This window comes from Phodopus roborovskii, unplaced genomic scaffold (assembly GCF_943737965.1).
Source record: "Phodopus roborovskii unplaced genomic scaffold, PHOROB, whole genome shotgun sequence".
Classification (NCBI taxonomy): Eukaryota; Metazoa; Chordata; class Mammalia; order Rodentia; family Cricetidae; genus Phodopus; species Phodopus roborovskii.
This window is the reverse complement of record NW_026126480.1, coordinates 42,851,785-42,875,470: the sequence shown is the minus strand read 5'-3', so window position 1 is coordinate 42,875,470 and position 23,686 is coordinate 42,851,785. Positions and strand designations below refer to the sequence as shown.

General features: G+C 42.7%; 2 protein-coding genes across 4 annotated transcripts in view; one reads left to right on the top strand and one right to left on the bottom strand.

Moving 5' to 3' along the window:
• Nucleotides 1-16,248, top strand: part of Insyn2a (inhibitory synaptic factor 2A) — a 53,805-nt gene extending 37,557 nt beyond the window's left edge. The window contains exons 3-4 of one of the 2 annotated variants that reach the window (XM_051193218.1): nt 3,301-3,372; nt 15,778-16,247. In XM_051193218.1, coding sequence (XP_051049175.1) covers nt 3,301-3,372; nt 15,778-15,961 — 256 coding nt within the window. In that variant the 3' untranslated portion in view covers nt 15,962-16,247. Of the gene's footprint in view, nt 1-3,300; nt 3,373-15,777 lie in introns of both variants that reach the window. The other variant, XM_051193219.1, reaches the window with a different exon arrangement.
• The window catches only part of Dock1 (dedicator of cytokinesis 1), a 484,316-nt gene that overhangs the window by 254,837 nt on the left and 205,793 nt on the right, over nt 1-23,686 (bottom strand). The gene's annotated exons all lie outside the window — the stretch shown is intronic.

Here is a 23,686-nt window from a genome sequence, read left to right as displayed (position 1 = left end):
ATGGTCTGAAGGGAGAGGGAGAAAGCAGGGGCACTTGTTTGTCACTTGGTGTTCCTGCACCCAAGTAGAGTGCACCTGGTCTATGGCTACACCACCCTAAACGTGCCATTCTCCTCTCATCACAGAAGCCGAGTAGGGTTGGGCCTGGTTAGTCCTTGAGTGGAAGAGCATATCTGTTACAGCTCTGTTTGCAGCACAAACCTAGTTCAAATACTGCATTCTGGTTATTAATGTAGACTTAATATGATCAGTGAAGCTAAATCCTACAGCTCACAAGATCCAAGATTGTTTAGCACAAAGCACAACAGATTCCTTATTGAAAAGTCCTGTATAGAGAACACTCTTACATTGGATAAATTTCATGTGAGTCATTGATTGACAGTAGTTGCTAGCAGGAGCCCTGAGGTGAGTTACCCACATAGCACAGGTCAACATTTTACATTTTCATCCCAAGTTCATTCCTCTCTGACTTGTTTGATTGCTTTAAATGACAACCAGAGAATGAGAATAATAAAGAAACTGTTGTAAAGATGCAGAAGGGGTCTTGGTAGATAAAGAAATCCTGAACATATGTCTCAGACAAGGAAAGCTGATTGGAAATACCACTGAGAAAACAGCAATGTGACCACCTTAGGAGACCATACAACCCTCCCTGTTGGGTGACCACATACCTGTACCTTTGCTGAGCACTTCCTAAGAGCAAGCACTTAGCATCATCACAGTTAGCTTCTGGATAGCCACAGGCATGCCTGACTTAGTAGGCACTTACTAACTGACTGGGATGGAAATGTGTGCATTTTACAAGTGATTAGCACAGTCTTCTCAGGAGAGCATAGAAAGGACAGCTTCTTGCTGAAAGTATTCCACCATCCTGAAGGAGGGTCCTCTTGTGATTCTCTGGTGCCTGAAGCCTTTGTCCTGTCATTTTCAGATTCACTGACTATCCCAAGCTGCCAATTACATGTAGAGAGAAACACAGGTCCCTGGATAGAGGCTAGGCAGCACAGAACATCAGAAGCCTGGGGTCTGAGAATAATGAGATTCTGGGCCCAGAGTGTGGCTGGATTCTGTGCTATAAAATAAGGAGAGAATAATTAATTGGAAAACTCCAGGCACTAATACAAGTGAGACCCTTTGAGACGTGGAGGTGACTGAGCAAAAAGGGGTGTGATGCTGACCAGACCTGATAGAAGTTATAGTGAGGTCTAGGATAGGAAGGACTGGGAGCGTGAAGTGCACCAGTGAGTGCCTCAGACAGTGGTTAGGAAAACACAGGAGCCTCTTTAAGCACTAGAGAGTTTGGATGTGGCAAGCACAAAAGGCTGTTAGGTGCATTGCCTCTGTATGGCTCATACACATTGGGAGAGCAGAACTTTGTGGATAACCCAGGCCACCAGAGTGACAGCACATCAGCATGGACAGACAATGCTTGGATGCCACAGCAATGATGTGGATCGAAGTACAGCACTTATTTCTCAGTGTATAGTGGTTATGGACAAGAACAAGATGAGGGCCAAGCTCTCTCGAGCATGCTTAAAAGGTTAGAGAAGGGCCCTGGCTAGGATGGAACAAAGAGGCAGTGTGTATACTTGGGGCTTGCTTGCCTATGAGGGGAAAGAGCCAAGAGCAAGAACTACCATACATGGGGAAGAAAAGAAGGACATGAGGCCAAGGCAGAAATGCTAGATATGGTTTCCAAAGGTGCCCAGTATAGCAGAGGGACAGTGCAAACACAGTGATACTATGACTCTAACTCATTTTCAGTGAGTCATAGAACATGTCTGGCAACATTTTGGGGCAGAATATGGTTGCCTGATTAACAAATAAGCTACACCAAACTCAAATTAACTGCACCGAACTCAAAGTCATGCCTACATTTGCTGAGTCCACAGAGACAGTATCAGTATTGAGCAGCCAGTGCTTTTGTCAGATGTATAAATGAGGAAGCAACTGTTATTTTCAGTTTGAAACTCATGATGCATACGCACACAGTGTACACAGCAAAAGATGACACAAGCACACACCATTGGTGTTGACAACCACTGTACACATGGCGCCCTTGCTGGCTGATGCTGTCCATGCAAATCGTCCCCAAAGTCATAGAAATCAATCCAGATGGGAACATTTCTCCCAACCTCAACTTAATACATTCAGTTGTTCCTCTTTGGCCTTGGGTGCAAATAATATTTACAATACAGTATGCATGCATGTGAGAAGGAGCAGAAAGTCCAACCAACAGAGACTAGTTGAGAGGGAGCATAAAGCACCACACACAATTTTCTTGAAGGTGAATGGTCCAAGATATATTCTAGGAAAACCTGACCTGGTTAAGAAAATCTCCCCACCATAGCAAAGCAAGTTTCAGAATTACACTACAAAACAACAACTGGAAAGTTAGTTATTTTATTATAAGGAAGTTACAACCCCTGACATGCCTGTGTGCAACACACATAACAAACACACACACACACATACACACACACACACACACACCCCTTAAACACCTGCTTAGTCTTCAGAGTGAAATGAAGTTTTCCATGTTATATCCTCATAGAGTCATTACTTCGCAGCCGGCAAAGCCAGAGAATGTGTCAGAAGTCTTGACAGTAGGACAGATTTAGTCACAGATGACAGCAGCTGTTTTCTCTACAGACCCACTGAGGAAATATTCTGGGATTTATAGACCAAAAAGGCAAACCCAAAGAAATTATATGCATATTCACCTATGTTTTAAATCACAATCTTTATGGTTAAAATGAAACCCCTCGGAGACATACATAATTGAATCATGTTATAGATAGTATTCTTTGGAAGGCAAGACAGATCAGTTATGGAGACAGGAGTAGGATTTGAGCCAGAGGCCATGCATGTCAAACCCTGTTTTAGCAGGGTAGGAGCTGGTAGATCATAAAACTAGGCAGCTGTCAGCCTCTAAATCCATGGTTTTACCCTGGCAGATTTTTTTTTTTAAAAAAAAACTATAATAAACATAAAGTTACTTTGAGACATCCCACTCCTCATGGTTATAACAATCAAGATTACACACGTCATCCAAGAGCGTATGTTCACATTCTAAATTTAATTTCAGTGACATCTTGGCTGTAGATGGGTACTGACTGGTACCATGAAGGCAGAGACAGGAGCACAGTGGTAAACATATAGGCATCAGTTGCTATGATCACAAGCACCTCATGTCACGTCGGGAAGGCATCTGTATTGAGGCTTCTGCTCTGTGAGGTCAGTGGCCGGCCCCCTACCCCCAGCCGCTGATTGTAATGCTTTCCTGTTCTTATCTTGTAGGCTTTCATATCGGACGGGGCAAGACACAGCTAATTGTGACACGTGCAGGAACAGTGCATGTATTATCTATAGGTATGTTAACATTCTCTTCCCACTTTGTTATTCTGAGTGACAAATGATGTTTACCCAGTAATGCAAGAATCATTGGGGCCATGCTGGGAAGATTCCAACAGACAAAAAAAAAAAAAAAAAAAAAAAAAGCCTTCCTTGACCATAATTCTAAGCTATGTGTAAACAGCCATCCCTCTACCCACTCCCACCCCCCCCCCCAGGTATACAACCTCAGGATGAAGGAGTGTGTGAACATGTTTATCTTGCAAATGCACCATTGTGGTCTCAGGAGCAAGTATCATTTTGATGGCTTGCTCCCTGGGAATCTATAGCCTTGAGCACCGAAGTGTGCTTCAGCAAAACAGTAAAATATATGCCCACCAGATGGTATAGATCAAAGGCCCACATCCACAATGTATAGGCTAGGACTGCATGGTAGGTCTATTCTGCTCACATCACATGTACAGATATTTTTCAGGGAACTCAAAAGTCCACATCTTCTCCATTTCTGTGGCAGGATCCCCTCTCAGGAAACTGCAACTGTTTGTCATGTGTTTTGTTTTTTTAATTTAAGCTTGGTAATGACAGACACCCATGAGACTAGATCAGAAACCTTCAATAGGCAAAAGTTAGATTTGACAGTAATTTAACATTTTAAGACATGGTCAAAACTTTCAGAAATTGATGTCTTTTGTATTTCCTCATGGAGGGGGTGGTGGTGAAATTTTTACTAACTGTGGCCACAGGTGTTATGCTTTAGTTCCTTTGCAAACTTGAGGGATTGCATATCTTGAGGGGCTGCAGTGGTGAGTCCAGACATCTCTGAGGAAACACTGATCTCATGAGTAGATATAACCCTTACGGTGGCAGTTCAGTTTCCCGAGGACAATTTACAGGGTTTGCCATAGTGGTTGTGGTGGCCCACATTCCCACCAAACAGTGACCTCTTTTTCCCACATCCTGGTCAACATTTAACAACAGTGCTGTCTTTATAAATTGAGGCAGTGTCTCATTGTGGTTTTGATTTGTATTTCCTGATGGTTAGTCGGCATCTTTTCCTATACTTAATGCTTATCTATAAATTTTCTTCTGAAAAAAAGTAATTTTAGTAAGCTATGAAATTATTTTTGTAAGTTAGTAACTAAGTAGTTTCATATGTTAAAAATTACAAAGAGGATCCTCCTTGCTCATTTATAATAAAAATAAAAAATGAACAAATGTCACTACCATTACATGAAAGAGCTCATACCTAGACAGTGTAGGAAGGCTTCAGGCTACCTTGTCTCAGATTCATGAGCTCCAGTGCTGAGGTGCAACACAGGTATGGCCGTGATAACCCAAGCTGAGCATCCCAGATACAGCCTCAGTTCTTTAAAGCAGAGCTGGGTCACATTGAAATATTGTCAGGGAGCTGCAGGAAGAAACCACAACTAGATGCAGGCACTGAGGTTCTGACTCCAACATGACGATGGACAGAATCAGAAGGGAGTCATTGGTCATGGGTGAGCATGCATGACTGGCATCTGGTGTGTAGGAAGAAGCCAGGGATGCTGGTGATGTCCTGTAATGCATAGGAAAGTCCATGACAATAAAGTCACTAGATGTAAAGCATCAGTAGAGCTGGGTTGAAAAGTTTACCATGTTGAATCCATCCTGCACCATGGTTTTGTAAAAGGCTAAGGCGTGGGCAGTATACAAGGAGCCAGGGAGCTACCAACAACCCTAGCCAGGGCATGAAGTTCTTGATTGTTCTTGGCTGTCATCAATATGGAGGTAAAAATCAAGCACCATACAAAGATTTTTCTGCTAGAACTCCATGTTCCAAGTCAGAGGGAGTGCCTTTCAGATGAGCATGCCTAGTGGGAATTTTGTACTTACCTTTCAGATAAGCATGCCTAAGGGGATCTTGGTACTATGTCTACACTGAGGATAATGATTTTAAATCAACAGTGAGGGGCTTTGACCAGGATATTCCATTGTTAATGGATGCAAGTATGCCTTAGACAATTTCTTCCTGGGGTTCAGCTCACTCCCAGGGCCAGAGTTCATCTAGTCTTCTACTGTGACAAGACTAAGTGGCAAAGATTTCCATAGAAACTTCATGGGATGAGCATGTTTAGCCTAAAACTACTTAACATTTTGTGGGTGACTGAAAAGAGAATTTATTATGATACTGTCCAATGTAACTGAAATCATTTAAATACATTTAGCTCAAAATCCAGGGGTGACTTACATAAAAAGTGATATTAAAAATGATTTAATGAGTCAGAGAAGGATAAGAATTTGTCTTACAGGGGAATTAGTGTGGAGTGGATACCATGTTGAATTGGCTCAACCACTATTCTGCTGGAATCCAAATACTTAGCCAAAGGTCATCCAAAAGACCAGTGAGTATCTAGTCACCAGAAGAATGTGCTGGAACCTCCAGAAGACTCAGGAAGTGCAAAGGTAGAGGCACACAGATCCCTCTGGTTCTCCCACATAAACCAGTGGGTGTGTACTAATCCCCACAGGCCTGCTCATGGACAACATGCTGGGATGCGTCTTCATAACCATAACCATGGATAGAGAAGAGGCTTTCCTGCCTCACAGAGGCCCCATCAGACCCAAAAGGGATACGAAGCAGCAGCAGAGGATGGGGTAGAAGGAAAGGTTTATCTCTTTCCTCCAGGAAAGTGGTTGAAAATTATTTCATGGAGAGCAATAAAACAACCAGAAGACAACTTCAACTCCAAAGGCATCTTGCAAACAGAAGCTACTTAGGCTTAGTTAGCAAGTTCTGGAACACCTGCATGTTTATTGTTCAGCTAGAGTTTCATCAATTCCTTAAGTCCCTATTTCATTGAATCTTGTAACTAGTGTTCAATAAGATATCACTGTTCCTGTAAGCAGAGCACACAAATTCTTCTAACTCTCCACTCAGTGTTCCTGTCATTCTTTGTTCTGTTTGGTTTTGAGACAAAGTGTCACTATGCAGCCCTGGCTATCCTAGAACTCATGGTATATACAAGGCTGACTTCAAATTGATAGGGATCCACTTGCCTCTGCCTCTTAAGTGCTGGGATTAAAGGTATATGCCACTAAACCCAGCGCCTGTCAGTCTTTACTAGAGATAGAACACAACAGTTTCTCTCACAGTGTCTGAAACAGTACAAAAGTTTCTTGAGGTTCATAAGAATGTTTTCCTTTGTTAAAGACAAGCAAAATGTAGTCTTGTCCATTCACTAAAAACCCATTGTCTTAGGGAAAACCACAGCAATTCTTATCTATCTGGCCTAAGTTTGTCATTTCAATTTATATTATAAACATTGAAATTTTACACCTATGTGATTTAAAGTTGTTGGCACTCTTTTGCAATGAGGCATAGAATGTCCTCTAAATTTGATACCTCCAGCATGAGTTTGAAGTTATCTTTCAGGTGTCATGGCTGCTTTTCTGTCTTAAAAATAATGCCATGCCATCTGACAGAGCCAGACTTCAGAGTGACTTGAGTGTACACTGGAGCTGCCCCTGTTCTTTCTGTGCATTTCATTTGACATCACCCCTCTTCCCAAAGACAAGAATAACTTACTGGTTTCAACAGTATTCAAATCATACCATTTTAATCACAAACATAAAGGGCAGAAACAGACCAGAAACAAATGCAACATATTTTTTTTGGCAAGCAGATAGTTGCAGAACACCAAAAAGTGTGGGTCAAAGAAAGAAGTCTGTCAACTCAATAGCAATGGTCTTGGGTAGTGTCAGCAACATCACACAAGGAAAAGCAAGGTTAATGAGGTACACCAGTCAAGGGTCCAATCCGAATAAAAAAACTGGTACACCATGAGAGATAGAAAATGTCTCTATGACAACAATCTGAGCAAAAGTGGAAAGCTTAGCTCAAGGTCAGAGTCCTTGTGGTTTGTCCAAAGCCTGGTTTTAGCACCAAGGAGAAGGGACTGCATCCTTGAGTTGAGGAACTATGGCTCTCCACTTCAACATTTCAGCCTGTGCCTGCTAGAAGCATCTCTGGGATTGAGGAAGGATAAAGCAGATTCCAAATTGGGAGATTTTTAAAATGCCACATATGCCGTGCTTATCTTAGAAGCTGAAGTACATGAGGGGCCATTAAATCTGCCAATGTCCCCAAACTGCAATTTGTCATACCTGCTTGTTGGCAGATAGTCCTACAGGACAATGAACTTGACCCCATCTGTCTCACATTTGAACACTGGAAACCCAGCTGTCTTCTCTACAAAGCAGAAAGAAAAGAAAAAAAAAAAAATTCTATGTTCCTAGTGTTGTATTCAGGGAGGCAAGCATGGTGTTGTATTCAGGACCAGGCTGCCTGCTTTGGGATGGAGGTGGACATGGTCTTGTATGAATGCCTTTGTCATGGTGGTCTTACATATCTCACTATAAAGTAGGGTTCTGACATGGAACTTTACGAGATGGGGAAAAATACCAAAAGGACAAAAGGCCTTGAGGCTCTTTCAGGAAATAAAAGCTTCATGGGAAAGTAGCAGCAGGCAAAGGTTGGAAGCCTTAGCCTGCTAGGTAGAGCCAGTCTCTCAGATCTGGGAGCCCTGGGTTCGGGGCTCAGCTGTTCCCTTTCTTGTGGGCTGAAATCCATTCACCTTTAAGTCTACAGAATTACAAAGAATCCTTTCCAACTATAAAATCCAAGAAGCTGGGCTATTTACAAATACAAAACAAAACAAAAGGGCCTGGGACTTGAGACATATGCAGATGGTTATAAAGCAGCCCCTCCCCCAAATCCTATCCCTCTGTTGGCAACTGCGTGTGCGGATGTAGCCCATATCTGATGGTTATGCTTACTGCTCAGCAGCTCTTTAAAATGCTAAGCACCCAGAAGGTTTTTTTCTCCTATAACTGGAAATTTTGAGATGGTTGACATAGTCACATTTCCCCCTGCAATGACACCCCTTTGATTGTGATCTGGACCAATTGAGATATTCAAATGAAGGGGAGGTTCCGCATGAAGTAAGATTAAAAGAGATCAGAGTTGGACTTTCCTTTAACTAAAACTTTTCTGCCTTATCATTCCTACTTCCTGTCAAAATATGCTTTAATTAGTTTAGAAGTGTTTTAAGGATAAATGGTGAAGTCTTTTGTCTCCAGCCTATCTGGGAATCTCTGTTGCCAGACTAATCTGATGTCACCAGTGATTCACCTTGTGTTCAGATTTGATTTCAAAGGGAACAATGAAAGAGACCATTAGCAAATCCACCCCTTCCCTCTTTCACTGAACTGGTTAATTCATAAAATAACAGCACAAGGAAAGGGGGTGAATTCTAATGTGTGTGTTTCAATGAAAATAATGGTGAGCCAGACTCCATTCAAAGGCTTTGGGGGATAGTACCAAGATGTAAAAGATAATAATAATGTTGACTCAGATTAATTAAAGAGGATTGTTTCCAGAGAGGAAATTCTTATGAGCGGGGTGGAACAGACTTCAGAAATATGCTGCCCACTCCTGCTTCATTTCTTTAGTATAAAGACTACCATAAGAATGGCCTTGGTGACATCAGTAGTCACTCACTAGGACAGTGAGTGGGCAGAGTACCGGGAAGAAAGGGAAAGCCGTGGCCTACCCAGACCTTTTTTAATACCAGAAGGAGGCTTGTGAGCTATCCTGTGGGGTGTCACACTTCCATCATCTGACAGGTATGGAGAAGACAGGATACCATGGTGGGATGCCAGGCAATGGGGAGTGGGGTGCAATGGTAGTTCAGATGTGTTCTCTAGAGCTCCCTCTGCTGGAAAGTTAGGAACTGGCAGGTCCCAGAGCATGTCTGAGGACTTTTTAGGACAAGCAACTCAAGTAGGAAGCACCTTAAGTATATATCTCCTTACCTAAAATGATAGTCAGATTTTAAGAAAGATGAGGGAAATACCCTCCCATGATTAGATATGGTAAAGAATATATGGAGGCTGTGACTGCATTTTCTTAAACCATCCCACAATTGATCAAACAAAATACATGGTTGCAAAGGCATCCAATACACATGAGAGGAGGATCCATCACTGATTCCCAGTGCCCTGCAGAAAGGAACTTCAGGATGAGAGCCAGGACAGCAACATGGTTAATGAAGTCTTATTGCAGAGAGAGGTAATTGCATTTGTATGCAGAACCAGTGCCAATCTGGAGCCACTTGGAGCAGCAGTCTCTGCAGCCTGTGTCATCCAACGATTATCTTAGTGGAAATACCCTTTCCAGTGTCACTTCAATTACTCCACTTGTGCATATTGAGTTCTTTAGCAGTATGAGCCGAGGTGGGGAAAAAAGCCACCTTCCATCTAATATACATCGCCTTGTTCTTATTCATACTCTTTAAGTGGGGTTTGGGGCAAGGGTAGCGACAGAATGGAATCCTTGAACAATACCTTACACAATGTTATTCCAGTATAATGGAAATATTTTTTTTAATAAAATAAATTAAGTCAGGGGAAAAGAATAGCTTTGACAGGCTTCAAAATTCTCCTTGAAAATTCCCAAAGCTAATAATCCAATTTCTTTCAGTATTCTTTTAGAATCTAAAAATATACTATCTCTTTTCCTCTAGTATGTAAAGATTTTGAAAACCTTCAGCAACACCTTGCTTCCCTTCTGCAGACACTGTGAAACTAACAATGGCTCCCAGAAGGAAAACTGCTCACACCCACAGGTCTTGTTTGCAAAGCAATGACTTAAATTTTACTCAGGGCAGAAGAACCCACAGTAGCCACAGCCGTCACCTTTGGTTAGACCAATAGGTGAAAGTCAGAGAGCCTTTGGCTGAAGTCCAAATTAGCACCAAGGAAGGAGGGAGTGTGTCAATGTCATAAGGAAATACATGCCCTGAAGTTTTTTAGGTGAATAGGGGGATTTTCTAGGGCCTAAATACAGGACTCACACTTGCTGCTAACTCCTGAGTTGGGTTGCAAAATAATCCTCTGAGTAGATTTCAGTAATTTTTAGAGTGCAGTGGTTCCTAGGTCCACTCAGCAGCCTCTTCTTTGGTTGGCTGTCTGAAAACAGTATCCTGGAAACACACAGGGCCATCCCCAAGACTCCAGAGACCATAAACAACCAAATATTGCTAACACTATTATGTATACGAATTAGGATTTTGTGGCTGAGACATGGATGGGGTTGTAGCCTTTGTTCCAGAGAAACAGAGTTCTGGCCAGGGTCTCAGAGGCAGGTTGCTTCACCGACTCCCAGCAGTGTATTCAGGAAGTAGTATATATCTGAACATTGGAGTGTCCATCTTCAAAGTGATAAAAGCCATTGAGGAACGGACTATGATTATACTCCAAACCTGGTACTTGGGGGCACACTGGACTCCTGTATTCTCCGAATTTCTCTGCAGTTACAGTCCAACGAGAGAAAACTGTGTGCTTGCCACAGAGGCTAGAATAGCAATGTGTGACTGGCTACCTTTGGGGTCTGAGGTATGGCCATCTGGAGGGACTGTGGCCACCAACCATGTGAGGAGAGATAGATGAGTGCACTTTAGGAAGATGTGATGTTGGACACACTAGATGGAGAGTGTCCCTTAGATGTTCTATGGGGAAATGCTCAGTGGGAAACAATGGCTACTTTGGGTTCAGTTTCTTCCACTAGCTGGAGAGGTGGTCAAGTATGTGCATAAATGGGGCCAGAGAGAATGGCTGGCCTAGATTCCTTTAGCATACAAAGGGGCATATCCTGAGAAGGTTCCTAGCCCTGTATCCTCTGGACAATGCTGCTGTTTTCCCATGAGGCGGATATCTAGCTATCCATACAGCAGTCACCTTTACTGCCACTTGGTGCTGTACTCAGAAACATTGCTTATCCAATCCAAATCCACAGGGTAAAGCTCCCTCATGCCCCCAGTGCACTGGCTTATGGGGCTTGCCCTCTCAGTAAAAGACTCTTCATCACCATTTCACAGCCAAGGGAGTCTGGATCCCCAAGGTGAGATGATTTATCCACAATGGAGAGTCACAGTTAGCACCAGGGACTCTGTGATCTAAGTCAAAGAGAATTAAAAACAGAGGCTAGGGATCTGAAGCTCACTGAGCCCCCGGGCAGTGGCAGGCAGGAGCAATGAAAAAACGTGGGGGCTCCACTTCAGAAAACAAGCAAGTGCTTGGAGGACCACACTTACCTACCTTTAACTCTTCCCTGCTGCAGAGTGAGAAGCTGAGAAAGACTGCACCTGAGGCATTCATTTAAGCTAAGGAATAGACATCAATGGGCAGGAGCTTCAAATGAGGAGGAGCAAGTAGAGAAGCTCCAGCACCACCCTGTACTGCAGCATCCCATGAAATGGCTAGAGAAGCATTAGGAAGCAACCTAGTACTGTGCTGAGAAAAACAAACAAACAAACAAACAAAAAAACAGAGCTTGGTGTGGGCTGAGAGAGCTGTCTGAAACTTAGGGTAGTGCTAATTTTTACTTCTTTAAAAATATATAGGCTGTGCAGGAGAGATGGCTCAGTTGGTAAAGTCCTTACCTTGCAAACATGGGGACCTGAGCCCAGCCTTAGAACACACATAAAAAACACAGGCATCCTACAAGTACTTAAAATGCCAGCACCGGGGAGATGGAGACAGGCAGATTCTTGGAGCTTACATACCAACCATCCTGCATAGAGATGCATGCAGACAAGGAGAGGAAAGCTTTACATGCTCCGGGCAATAGCTTTAAATATGGACCCAGGAAGCATTTTTTTTTTTTCCCCCATCTGTACAGGGTATAGTCTGTAATCTGATGCCAGAGCCCACTTATTCAGAAACCCTGGCCATGTCCCAACACCTATGCAAACACATAATTCTCTACACTTAATGCCATGCAAAGAAGAAACTCAAAGACAGAAGGGGAGGGTTTGTGGTCAAACTGCAGACATTGTGTGTAGCTGGGGTGAAAATGGGTGGGGAACTGAAGTGTGGCATTCCATGCTATGAGCCAGAGAAAGCACCCCATCTGGGTGAAGGAATGGCCACAAGCAAGGAGGCAATGAGAAGATAGCGACACTACCATCAACCTACATGAAGGCCTCCCTGCACTCTATGAGGACAACTGCACATCCTCAGAGAGGAAGGGCTAGAGACAGAACAGAAGCACAGCTCTACAATATCCATAACCTCTGCTCCGAGCAGACACCATTTGACCATTAAAATCTGAGTAACCTTTGCTCTATGTCAGGCAGAGATAACCAGATTCTTAGCCTTGCAATTTTGCCCCAATGCAATCAGTCATCTACTTCGGACCCCAAATAACCCAATGTGCACTTTGATAAAAAAGAAACTGTTAGCAGACATGGGGGAGGGGGGGCACGGGGACAGAAACACATATTTTTGTTACTTAACAGCCACGGTTCACCTATCCAGAGTGTGGGTGGCTGATGAATACATATCACCCCCAGGCAAGTACACTGCAACCTGGACAAGAGAAAGCAAGCTGTGAGGACAGGCAGGGCTCACGGTCACTGTGTCACTGAATCCCACTGCCAGGTTTGGTGGCCCTCTTCTACCAAGCCTGCTTCAGGCTGCAGCATATTGGATGAGCATAAAGAGGAGTCTGCTAAACAGATAAAGTCAAGTCATTTCGTTAACAAGAACTCAGATTAGATTACTCTGTGATTACATGGCTCTGCGGTGTGATAAATTGGTTAATGACAGGATTCCCAGTGTAGTGGCTTAATGGGAATTCGATAATTACAGGTGCCCAGGATTGTATGTTAGCCTAGGAGATGCTTGCTACATGGCTCTGTTCTAATAACTACAAAGCTACCTGGGACAGTTGCAACGTCCTTGACATGGAGGATGTGTTTCAGTGTTAGCTGAGCTAAATGTCACATCTTACAGACTCCTGAAGGCTCTTGTTGCCTAAATGTCCAGGCTGAGAATTCTCTAACCCTTCTCTTCATCAGCACTGAGCCCAACTGTAAAATCTGCAGTCGACATTTAATAGTAAGAACAAAGTCATATTTGAATTGTTCACTAAGAGGCCTTTCATAGACTTGTGTGTTAGAGAATATGTTCTTTCTAGAATTTGGTTAAGACAGCAATTACCCCTCCTCAAACTGACATAAATAGAAGCTCAGTGACAAGGAGAGAATTAACCCAGGCCTGCTCCCCAGGCTCCTGCACCAAGAGAGGATCTCCTACTTTCTCAGGTCCCACAGCCCAGACAAGCTGGAACGAAAGTCACGGGTTCAGAACAACCTAAGGTTTGCCCTTGGTACAGCTGCCCCAAGGAAGGGCCTTGTCTCCACTGACACACATTCTTGAGAAGCAACACTTGACATCATGGGCTTTAGTTGTACTTCCTGGAACTAGGAGGATTTCAACAGACTCGTGAAAGTTGTCGTCTGACTTTAGCACACTGTGTGTGTATGGACAGACATCGGGATGGACAGACAGACAGACACACACACACACACACACACACACACACACACGGGGGGGGGATCTTAAAAATAAATGGAAAATAAGGCTTCTTGTGGAAGAAAGAGGAAAATAGCGGTAAATTTGACATTAAAAAAAAAAAAAAAACCTCAGTGATATTATAGCCTTTGACAATAAGAAAAATGGTGTGTGGTATTTAAAAATCATAAAGTGGTACATTTGATAGGTCTTGAACTTATTTTTTAAACTCCAGATAATACGGCTTTGCTGGTTTGTGTTACTGAAATGTCCGAATTTGGCTGGGATTAATGGTTCCCTAAATGGATAGGATTCCGTGTTTAGAGATGGTACATGGGCCCCCTAGCTAGACAGAGAGTGCTATGCACAGTCACTGAAATCTACTGACATTTAGTCTGTCATCTGCACAGGAGAACCGGGTAGAAGATTCCACAGCCCAAGTCCAAGCCACGTGATCCAAAGAGCAGGGGGAGGGAAGAAAAGCTCCCCAGTCCCACATCATCAAGCAACTCATGTGGTCCAGGGAATCCATTCACAGTGGATTCTAGCTGACCATCACTGCTTACCAAAGACTTAAGAAACAACTCTAGGACACTGATAGCATTCCTCACAGAATCATGTCAAGGATCAGAGTATATTCCGAAACACATCTTCAGTCTTATCTTTCTAACTCAAACATCCTTGCCCACTCCCGTTCCCACAGTGTAATTATAATCTTGTATTGTTTTAACCAAACACGATCTGTGCTGCTTCCAGGAAACCCCTACTTGATAAGAACAAGAACCTTTCAGTAGTGCTGAAGTGATAAACACGAGAGTCTTCCCCAGGGTCTCCTCCTAGCTGGGTTCCTTAACACTGTTTGAGACTAGTACAATTTTGCAAGAAGGCAGACCAAAGTCATTAGATTCATGGTGCTTTCAGACCATAGGCTTCTCTGACCAGTAGTGTCTACATAGGATGACACAGTTTGATGCACTATATGTGTCATGGGTGTGTGTGTGTCTAGACTTCTGATAGACTTTGATTTAAATTCCTTGTGTAAAGTGTGTGCACATGTTTTTATGCGCATGTGCATGCATGTGGAAGAGTCCTACATCGTCGTCTATTGCTCTCTGTTCTATTTAAATTTCATTATTATTCAAAATTTGTGAATTCTGAATAATGTGTTTTTATCATATACACCCTGCACCCTATCTCCTCAGAGGTCCACTTACCAAACACAACTTTGTGTCCTTTCTTTCCTCTACCCATCAAGAGCAATTTGTGCTACCCATGTACTCTTGGATGTATGGCCTTCTTCCCAAGGCTCAGAAGTCACCCAGGAAGAGGGGATAGAGCCAGAGGCAGTAGATGAATACAAGGACACTGTGCCCTCAGTGCACAATAGGGCAGCTACACATATGAACTCACAGCCATTGAAACAAGAGAAGATGGGCAGGAAGTCCTTCCCCTAGCTGAGGAGCTATAGGCCAATGATAGTTTCTGGGAGAGGGTAATCAGTCTTTAAGAATACCTCTGATGGACCTCCATCTTACATTTGGAGGCAGAATTTCTCTCCAAGTATGGAGCTCATTGATTGCTAGACTGGCTGGCCAATGAGCTCAAGGATCTGCCTGAACTCTGCCCCCAGCACTAGAATTATAGACATACACTTCCACACCTCACTCTTAAGTGTGAGTTTAGGGATGAACTCACATCTTCATGCTTGCACGGCAAGCTCTTTATTTACCAAGCCATCTCCCTGGCCCCATGATACACTGTGAAACAACTGCATGCTGCAGAACTTACATGGCTTGGCTGTGAAAGTCAGTTCTTTTCCAAAGAAAATGAGTGAATCTGGAATATATCACAGTGCTCAATAGTATGCATGTGTATATATACACACACACACATGATAAAGTCAACAGTTTATTATTAAATAGTGCAGTCATGTTATAAATAGATTCTCGATGAACATAACCCTGATGGGGGGGGGTCACCTGATCTCTAGGGTCACACACTAAACTCTGTGTTCTATCTTTCTAGTGTGGAGCTGGATTTTAAGCAACAGGAAGACAAACTCCAGCCTGTGCTGAGGAAACTGCACCCTGTCGAGGAAACTCAGGTCATCCCTTCGCCTTACACTCAGGAGACTTACTCCTCCACGCCCAAGCAAAAATCCAAAACTGAGTCCAAAAAGCACGGAAGGTGGAAACTCTGGTTTCTTTAAGACTTGTGGGCTTGGGAGTACCCAGGCCGTCTTTCAAACCCACTGGAATTTAAGTCAGTCCTTTTCCAAAATGGATAGGATCAAGGGAACTGCGGTGCCAATGTGTGCTCCCTGCTTCTCGCCCTGCGTACCAAAAAGGCCTTCACACCAACAGATAATTAGCGGCAAGGGGGTGACTGTCACCCCTTGCCAGCTGTCCTTTACAGTTCACTGGTGTGGGGTGTAATGTCTGAAATAAAACTTACTTAATCAAAGATAAGGAAAAACTCTAAGCTCCGACAGTTCTCCATCTATGAACGAGTATTGCGTTATGGACGTTCCACGCAGCAAGCTGTCCTCTAGACAGTGGAAATTTTCATTATTTTTGGCCTTTTATGATGATTACTTTTTTTAAACAAGAAGAGAAAGCAAGCCTTCTGTTGGCAAAGGACTTCATTTTTACCTTTTGTTTTGCAAATAAGCAGGGGCGAGTGCAGTTTTCAGCACATTAAATTTCGGAGAAAGCACAATTTTTTTCAAGTGGTCGGAGACCATGAATAATCTCGAAAATGTGACTCTATGTATATCTGCCTTCGTGTGCTGTAGCGCTAAGCCAAGTGACCACATCTCAGTGTCACATTGACACCACAGATTTAGCACCCTCTTCATCTCCAGATGGACGACATGTTTACTGCTCATTTTCCAAATGGCCAGCAGCCAGGAACCACCCCTACCCCCACCCCAAGTCAGGATATGCCTTCAATCATTGCAAGCTGACAGGGTCAGAGCTAATGGACACTAAGCTTTCTTAGATCTTGTTTTTAATCTTTGGGTGCCCAAAGGCCAAATGATGAATCTGGCAAGAATTTGAAAAGAGGCAAAGATACACAATGGGTAATAGAGTTACCTGTAAATCACCGGTGCCTGGGCTGCAATAGAAAGTGTTTCTGTGGCTCGATCCCCAGAGACACTCTTCAATCCCTGCGTGCAGCCAGGTGTTTTCTACAGTTCTTTATGCTCTGTCACTGCAGTGCAAGATCTGACCATCTCAGAGAGAGAAACAGCGTGTTTCCCTTAGCTGCTACCAATGGCCAAAACCTACCATCGCCTACATCTAACCTATCAGTAAATTGTATTAATAGGGAAAGCTGTGAATCAAATGTTTTTAGGTGTTTTTTAAATCCGCCATCATACACAGGAGTTCTCTCTTGATTACACATCACAACGTAAACCTCCGCTCCTTTATTTTCACATTTCTTTGCACCTTTACAAGTATCTTTTTTATAGAAAACAAAATCGAGTTAATGATGTCTATCTGTGTTCTGCTTCTCATGTAGGAAGGGGGGGGGTCTTCTTTTGACTTTTATTTATTTTTTCCTTTTTGTATAACTTAAAATTTTCAATAGCTGTGAACATACAAGAAAAACCTAGTCTTCAGTGTCTGTCCAGCACATTCAGCTGGAAATGCATGCTGATGGCAGCCTTGTGGCTCTGATGACAAACCCCTAGCAGCTCAGTTTTGGAGAGGGTCAAGGCCTGCTTTGGATGGGTAGGAGCTAAGGTTCACCATGCTTTTCCTCTGGACTCAACAGTTCCATCCAGTTCTAAACATTTGAGTTATACAAGGATCTAGAGATCAGCGATCAGATCTGGTCTTTAAAAGAAGCTAAAAAAAAAAATATTTTGTGTGACTACTCTTTGGGGGTTACTCAAACACACTACAGAGGTATGCTTAATTAAAAAATGCAGTCATAGACACACATACATGCACACACACACGCTTATATACACACCTCACATGAGGGCACACATGCACACACAGGCATGTACACAAACACATGCCTTTAAGGAAATACTCTATAAGAACTCAAATATGCACACACACACACACACACACGTGAACACATAGGTATACACACAAACACATGCCTTTAAATGCATACTCTATAAGAATTCAAATCATCAAAGAGCAGTAAACAGACGTATTGGAGAAGAGCCCTGACCAAGCTGATTCTATACCTTGAAGGAAGTGCAATTGTTTCATGTATACTAAACCTTTAAACATGTGTTTCATGTTTTTATACTGTTTTTAACTGATGTTATAAAAATGTTGGCAAACAGTTTTCTCCTCATATGTTTGAAGAATTCCATGTTCTCAGCAAATGGAAGGGTTCAGCAACTGTCTGTCCAGTGCTGCACATCTGTCTAAATGCAAATACATGAGACTACCTGTGATGTCACTGTTTCAAGTCAAGGTCCCCAAATTAAAAAAAATAAATAAACATTTTAGAGCCAGAAATGAAACTCTGAAGATAAACTAATATCTCCCTCAAAAGAAAAAGCATCTCCTCAAACAGGAAATAAAATTATTTTAAGCTCACTTCATAGCCAATCACAATTTGCCAATGACAGAGGATGACCCTTCTCCTGGAAAGATTGAAGTCAAAACTTTAATACAAAACCAAGTAAAAAGTTCAGTGTCCCCTCCTATGTAGATGTACACATGGCATTACGTATAGAGTAAATTATTATACTTGTCATTAAATATTTATTAATTTTTAAATAAAAAATCAAATGTAATGTTTGTGTGGCTATCAAACTTATTTCACAGCCTCTATACTGTGGGAAAACCCAAGAAAATAATAATGGTCAGGTATTTGGTCTAGAAGGTACGATGGGGTTTGGAAAGATGAAACTGTCATGTGCCCTGGGTACTCCCTACATCCACAACCCTAACCCAGAGGGGCCATGCTGGCATGTTTACCCAGCACTGTGGCATGGATTTAGCCACTAGGAAGACAAGGTAACATTATAAGGTATGAAGGGTACATACATGCTCATGGTATCATGTGCCTAACTTGGGTCTAATTTTTAAAGACCTTCCATGACTAGTAAACTCAACCAGTGCTGCCACCTTCCATGGCCTAGATTGAGATTGGGTGGCTTCTCAGTAGAGTAGTGGTTCTCAAGTTGTGTGTTGAGGCCCCTTTGGCAAACCTCTATCTTCAAAAATATTTACTTTGTGATTCATAACAGTAGCATAATTACAATAAGAAAGTAGCAACACAATAATTTTATAGTCAGGTCATCACAGTACTAGGAACTGAAATAAAGGATCACAGCATTAAGAAGGTTGAGAACCACTGCTCTAAAGCATCCATCTGTTGGTCCCTGGCCCAAGGAGAGTGAGTGGCTCTTTTTCCTATCTCCTCTGAGTGGGAAATAATCACTTCAGCATAGATGTACAGCCTTATGAGCTAAGTCCAGTCCAATGTCACCAGGTATCTAGAGGTGGCCTGCATCCCCTGTGAGAGGAGATGGTACATCTACAAATATAGGTCACTGTGAATGTGGATAGAGACCTCACTGTCCCCACATTTGTCTTGTGGAAATGAAGAAGATGAAGGCAAGTGCTGTGGGCAGAAGGAAGAGAGAGGCCCAATGCATCATCTCAGACAAATGGAAAGAGTATTCAGGCAAATTCTAGAATCTGTTCTTAGGCACCTGCTAGGGTCACCTTAGAGTACCTCTCAGATAAACACCAGGGTAGCCATTCTACAAGATCATCCAGAAAATCCATGTCCCTGTGCATCCCTCAATGTTGCTAGTCTATACTGCATAGCTGAGTGAGGCAGATAAGGTGCAAGGGTTTCATAGCAGTTGTCTTAAATCAGCTGAAAGAACCCCACAGACAGGCAAAATGAGGGAGGTGCCTAGCAACATCAATTTCCTTGTGGACCACACAGCACCAACATTCACTGAGAGAGAAGAGGTGCTCTCGATGACAGAGTTTATCTTGTTGCCTTTCATAGAAGTAGGCAAGGATTGAAATCAACCAATGGCCATGAACTACCATCATCACATCATCTGATAGCAGCCTGGCCAGTGTATAACTGTCCTCACACACTGGTGGGCTGATTTTATAGGATTGTTTTTTATCTGGTTCAGTTACCACCCATGGAGACAGTTCATGAGTGTGATGTTAGCTCAAGACCACAGCAACAGCTTCGGGTAAGCACATTTTTCATCTCTTTAAAAATGACTTTTCATACCTTTGGCCTCACTAATTTATTGTAAGACAACACCTATACAACACAGAGATCAAAATTACTGTCTGGCCTGTGAATTAACAAACTGATCAATCCACAATGGGTGACATGCATTAGGGCAGGTCACAGGTCATGTGAAAGCTACTCATTAGCTTTTAAATACCTTATGATTAAGGTACCGTCACAATTTGGTATGAGCATGCAACAAATTTACCCAGGCAATGGCACCATTTTTATTTCCTAGGCTATAAGTCCAGGGATAGTGAGCAACCTTGGTACGAAAAACAAGAAACTCTAGGACACATCAATATCAAAAAAAAAAAAAAAAAAAAAAAAAAAGAAAGAAAGAAAGAAAGAAAGAAAGAAAGAAAAATTACCCTGCCAACAGCAAATATAAATGAACTTACAAAGGCTACCAAGGACAGCTGGTGTGATGATTGTATTCAAAAGTCAAGCTCCCTCTGTTTGAAACGTCTATAATGCATTATATGAAGTAAGGACTTTTAAAAGCACTTTCATACTTTAACTCCAAGAAAATACAAATTTCAACACCAAAGCTTATGCAGAGAGATGTCATAGGTTGGTTACAAAATTACAAAATTGTTTTGAGTCACAGAGAAAGGAACTCATCCCTGGGGTAACAATTATAATGAACACCTTCCTTTCCAAATGTAGAAGCATCCCAAGTCCTTACAATGATCTGGGATGCTAGTGAACTCAGGCACCAAGGCTGCTACTGCCCCTATCAAACACTCTGTGGCCATCCCTGTCCTTATTGTAGCAAGTATCCAAATAATGTCCACTGCTGAGGTAGAGGTTCCCAAGGTCACAGTGAGTGAACAATCCAGAAAGACTTTTCCCCACCACGAAGCCCGCCTTTGTGAACTTCCCAGGGGACTCTTTCCTAAGAAGCTCTCACAGCTCAGCCTAAGAGAGTTGGTAATTTTCAGTCTTCTGGTGTGTGCCCAGGCCAAAGAAAACTCTTTAACCATTGTCCTCACTCGATTACATTTTTAAAGGACTCATTATCAGAAGGTAAATCCAGTCATTTCAAAGAAGCAAGCAGCTATTGCAGCAGGAAAAGGAACATCCCTGCAGGTTAATCATTGTCCTCTGGCCATGACTCATCCATGAAAGATACATGTGTGTAGCTCCAGGTCACACCAACGGCTGATCTGGCAGCCAGTGTACACAGTCCCTGCATGGAGTATCACACATCCTGGGTAGGAACACTGTAATGTTCCTCTCGACAGGCTTCCAGAAGAAAGAGAAAAATAAACTGTAAAGTCTGACCTAATGCAAAACTGAGTTATTCACTCAAGAGTCTCTTATGGTGACTTGTACCCCTGCCATCTGTTTCATGTGGATGTGGCTGCACATGAGTAAGGTCAAGGGCAGGTCCATACTTCATAGCCACTTCCTTAACACACGGGGTTTACCTTAAAGAACCTGTAAGTGGAGCAGAGATTAAAAAGACCCTTTAATTCAACAGTTAGGTTGCAGGATAGACTGTACTCAGCCGCCAAGCGGGGGCTTTGTTTTTAGTTAATTTACTGATTTATCTTAATTATGACATTTAGAATCAAGAAACATTTTCCTGTGTATGAAAAGCATTCCCATGGATACTTAAGATGCAATGAACTTAAAGAAATGCCACATGACGGAGTGTAAAGCAGAGCTTATATAAAAACACTGCAGATGTGAATAAAAGAGGCTGTACACGGTCCGAGCAGCTTGTCCACTTCTGTGTGAGCTCCCCCACTCCTAACTCAATATATAACCAGGCAGAGACTGGAGACCTAGTAAATCCTCACCCCGTAGAAAAAGCAGACCCATTCCCAGTACCAACTTAGACAGTGTCACAGAATAAGTCTTTTAATGAAATGTGTCTACTCAGAAGTTTTTTTTATAATAACTTCTTTTTTAAAAAAAAAATTCATTTTAAGCAATCACTTATAACTTTCCAGCTGATTCACAGTTATACAATTTCTCCTAAAGTTATGCAAAGCAAGTAACCTAAGAAGATGGAAATCTCTGGGGCACAATGGGATGGTACAGTTCACCTACATCAGAGCTGTAAACCGTTTTCTGCTCTGTTTTCACCCAAGAGGACTCACTGATAAAGCTTTTGTCCCCTTGCTAGGGATGCTTTGTAAAGATCCTCCACTAATCTAAATTCACAGAGCAACAGGGTACCATTAAGTTAATGCATGCATCCCCAGCTGGTGCAGGCAGGAATGCCAAGGTGACACACACTCACGTAAGATCTGTAATCCCACTATTCCACTGTCAGCAGAGAGGGAACTTTGGGGATGGCAGATGACTGATAGATACTTGTGAACAATTCAAATCTTAAATGGCCAACATCCTTCTTGATATATCTGGACACTGTCATCACTTATTAAATAATTACAGCTCATTCAGGTTTCTTTTTGTGATTTCTTCCATGGCAGCTTGGTTTCACAGAACAAATTTAAAAGGAGTCTTTGATTCTTTATTATCTGAGATGTTCAGAACTACGAGAAATTGGCTTAAGACCTCAATCCCCATTTGACTTCCAGAGAATTTTGTGAAGGTCAGTGAGATGGTAGATGGTCCTGCATGTGGCACTCGCTGACAATGCCTTGCACCCCTGATACATGCTCCCTGTGGTTGTGGCTACAGATGGGTAAGGACTAGGGGTGGTCCTTACTTCATACCCACCTTAAGGACAAACAAGAGTTCATCTTAAGGAATTGTTAAGTGGTTCTTGGAACACAAGAACTACTCCAAGCTTGGACATTAACCTATCATGAAACTCAGCATCAACCCAGCATCTGGATTCTACCTGTAGGAGACTGTGTAGGGATAGAAGAGGGCTGGACAGCTGCCTACATGACTAGAACAGAAACCAGAGGGAAGCTTTCATCAATCTCTGATATCTGTTGAAGTGGGCCACGCCATCAGCACTCCACTTTGGTCACACATCAGACACTAAGACAAGCTGGCACCAGGACCAGGAACCACAGGAACAATATTCTATCATGGTTTAGGCAGTGGTGTTGGGGTGGAGTAAGTCATAAACAGGAATTTTCCTGGAAATTAGTTAATGCCCAGCTCAAGTGATTCACAACAACTTGCTACGGTCATTAGGACTCAGCTAGGAAAACATTTCAATGACTTTTGGACCCCATATTCTGAGAGCTCCACTCCCTGCACTCTTCCCTTTACCAGGCTTTGTGTGCTCCTTACAATTCTCACATCCAACAGAACCTGTGTGACCTTTCACAAACCCCCTCTCTGCAGCCTTTCCCAGGTTTAACTGCTGGTCAGGGACTAAGAACCAAAAGACTGCAGCTCTAAGACAGAGTCCCTAGCCACAGGGATGTAGCTCTGTTAGTGTTCAACTAGCCAGAGGGAGAAAGGGCTATGTATCCCCAACTAATGGCAGGATCTTGTTACCTATACATAAACAGAACTTTGTTTCCTTGAACAGATATAGTACTGTCTCCCTAACCAGAGTAAAAACTGCCCCCTCCACACACAAATAGAATAATGTCTTTCTGTCTTAGACAGAGGCGAGGCTACTTTGTCAGAAACCTTATATCCACACTACCTGCCAAGAGGACCACATGCAGTTGCTGAAGCCTCAGCAGCATCTGAAAGCCTTCAAGCCAACCTACTCTAAGAAGGGCCACACTCCATCCATTCTACCTGG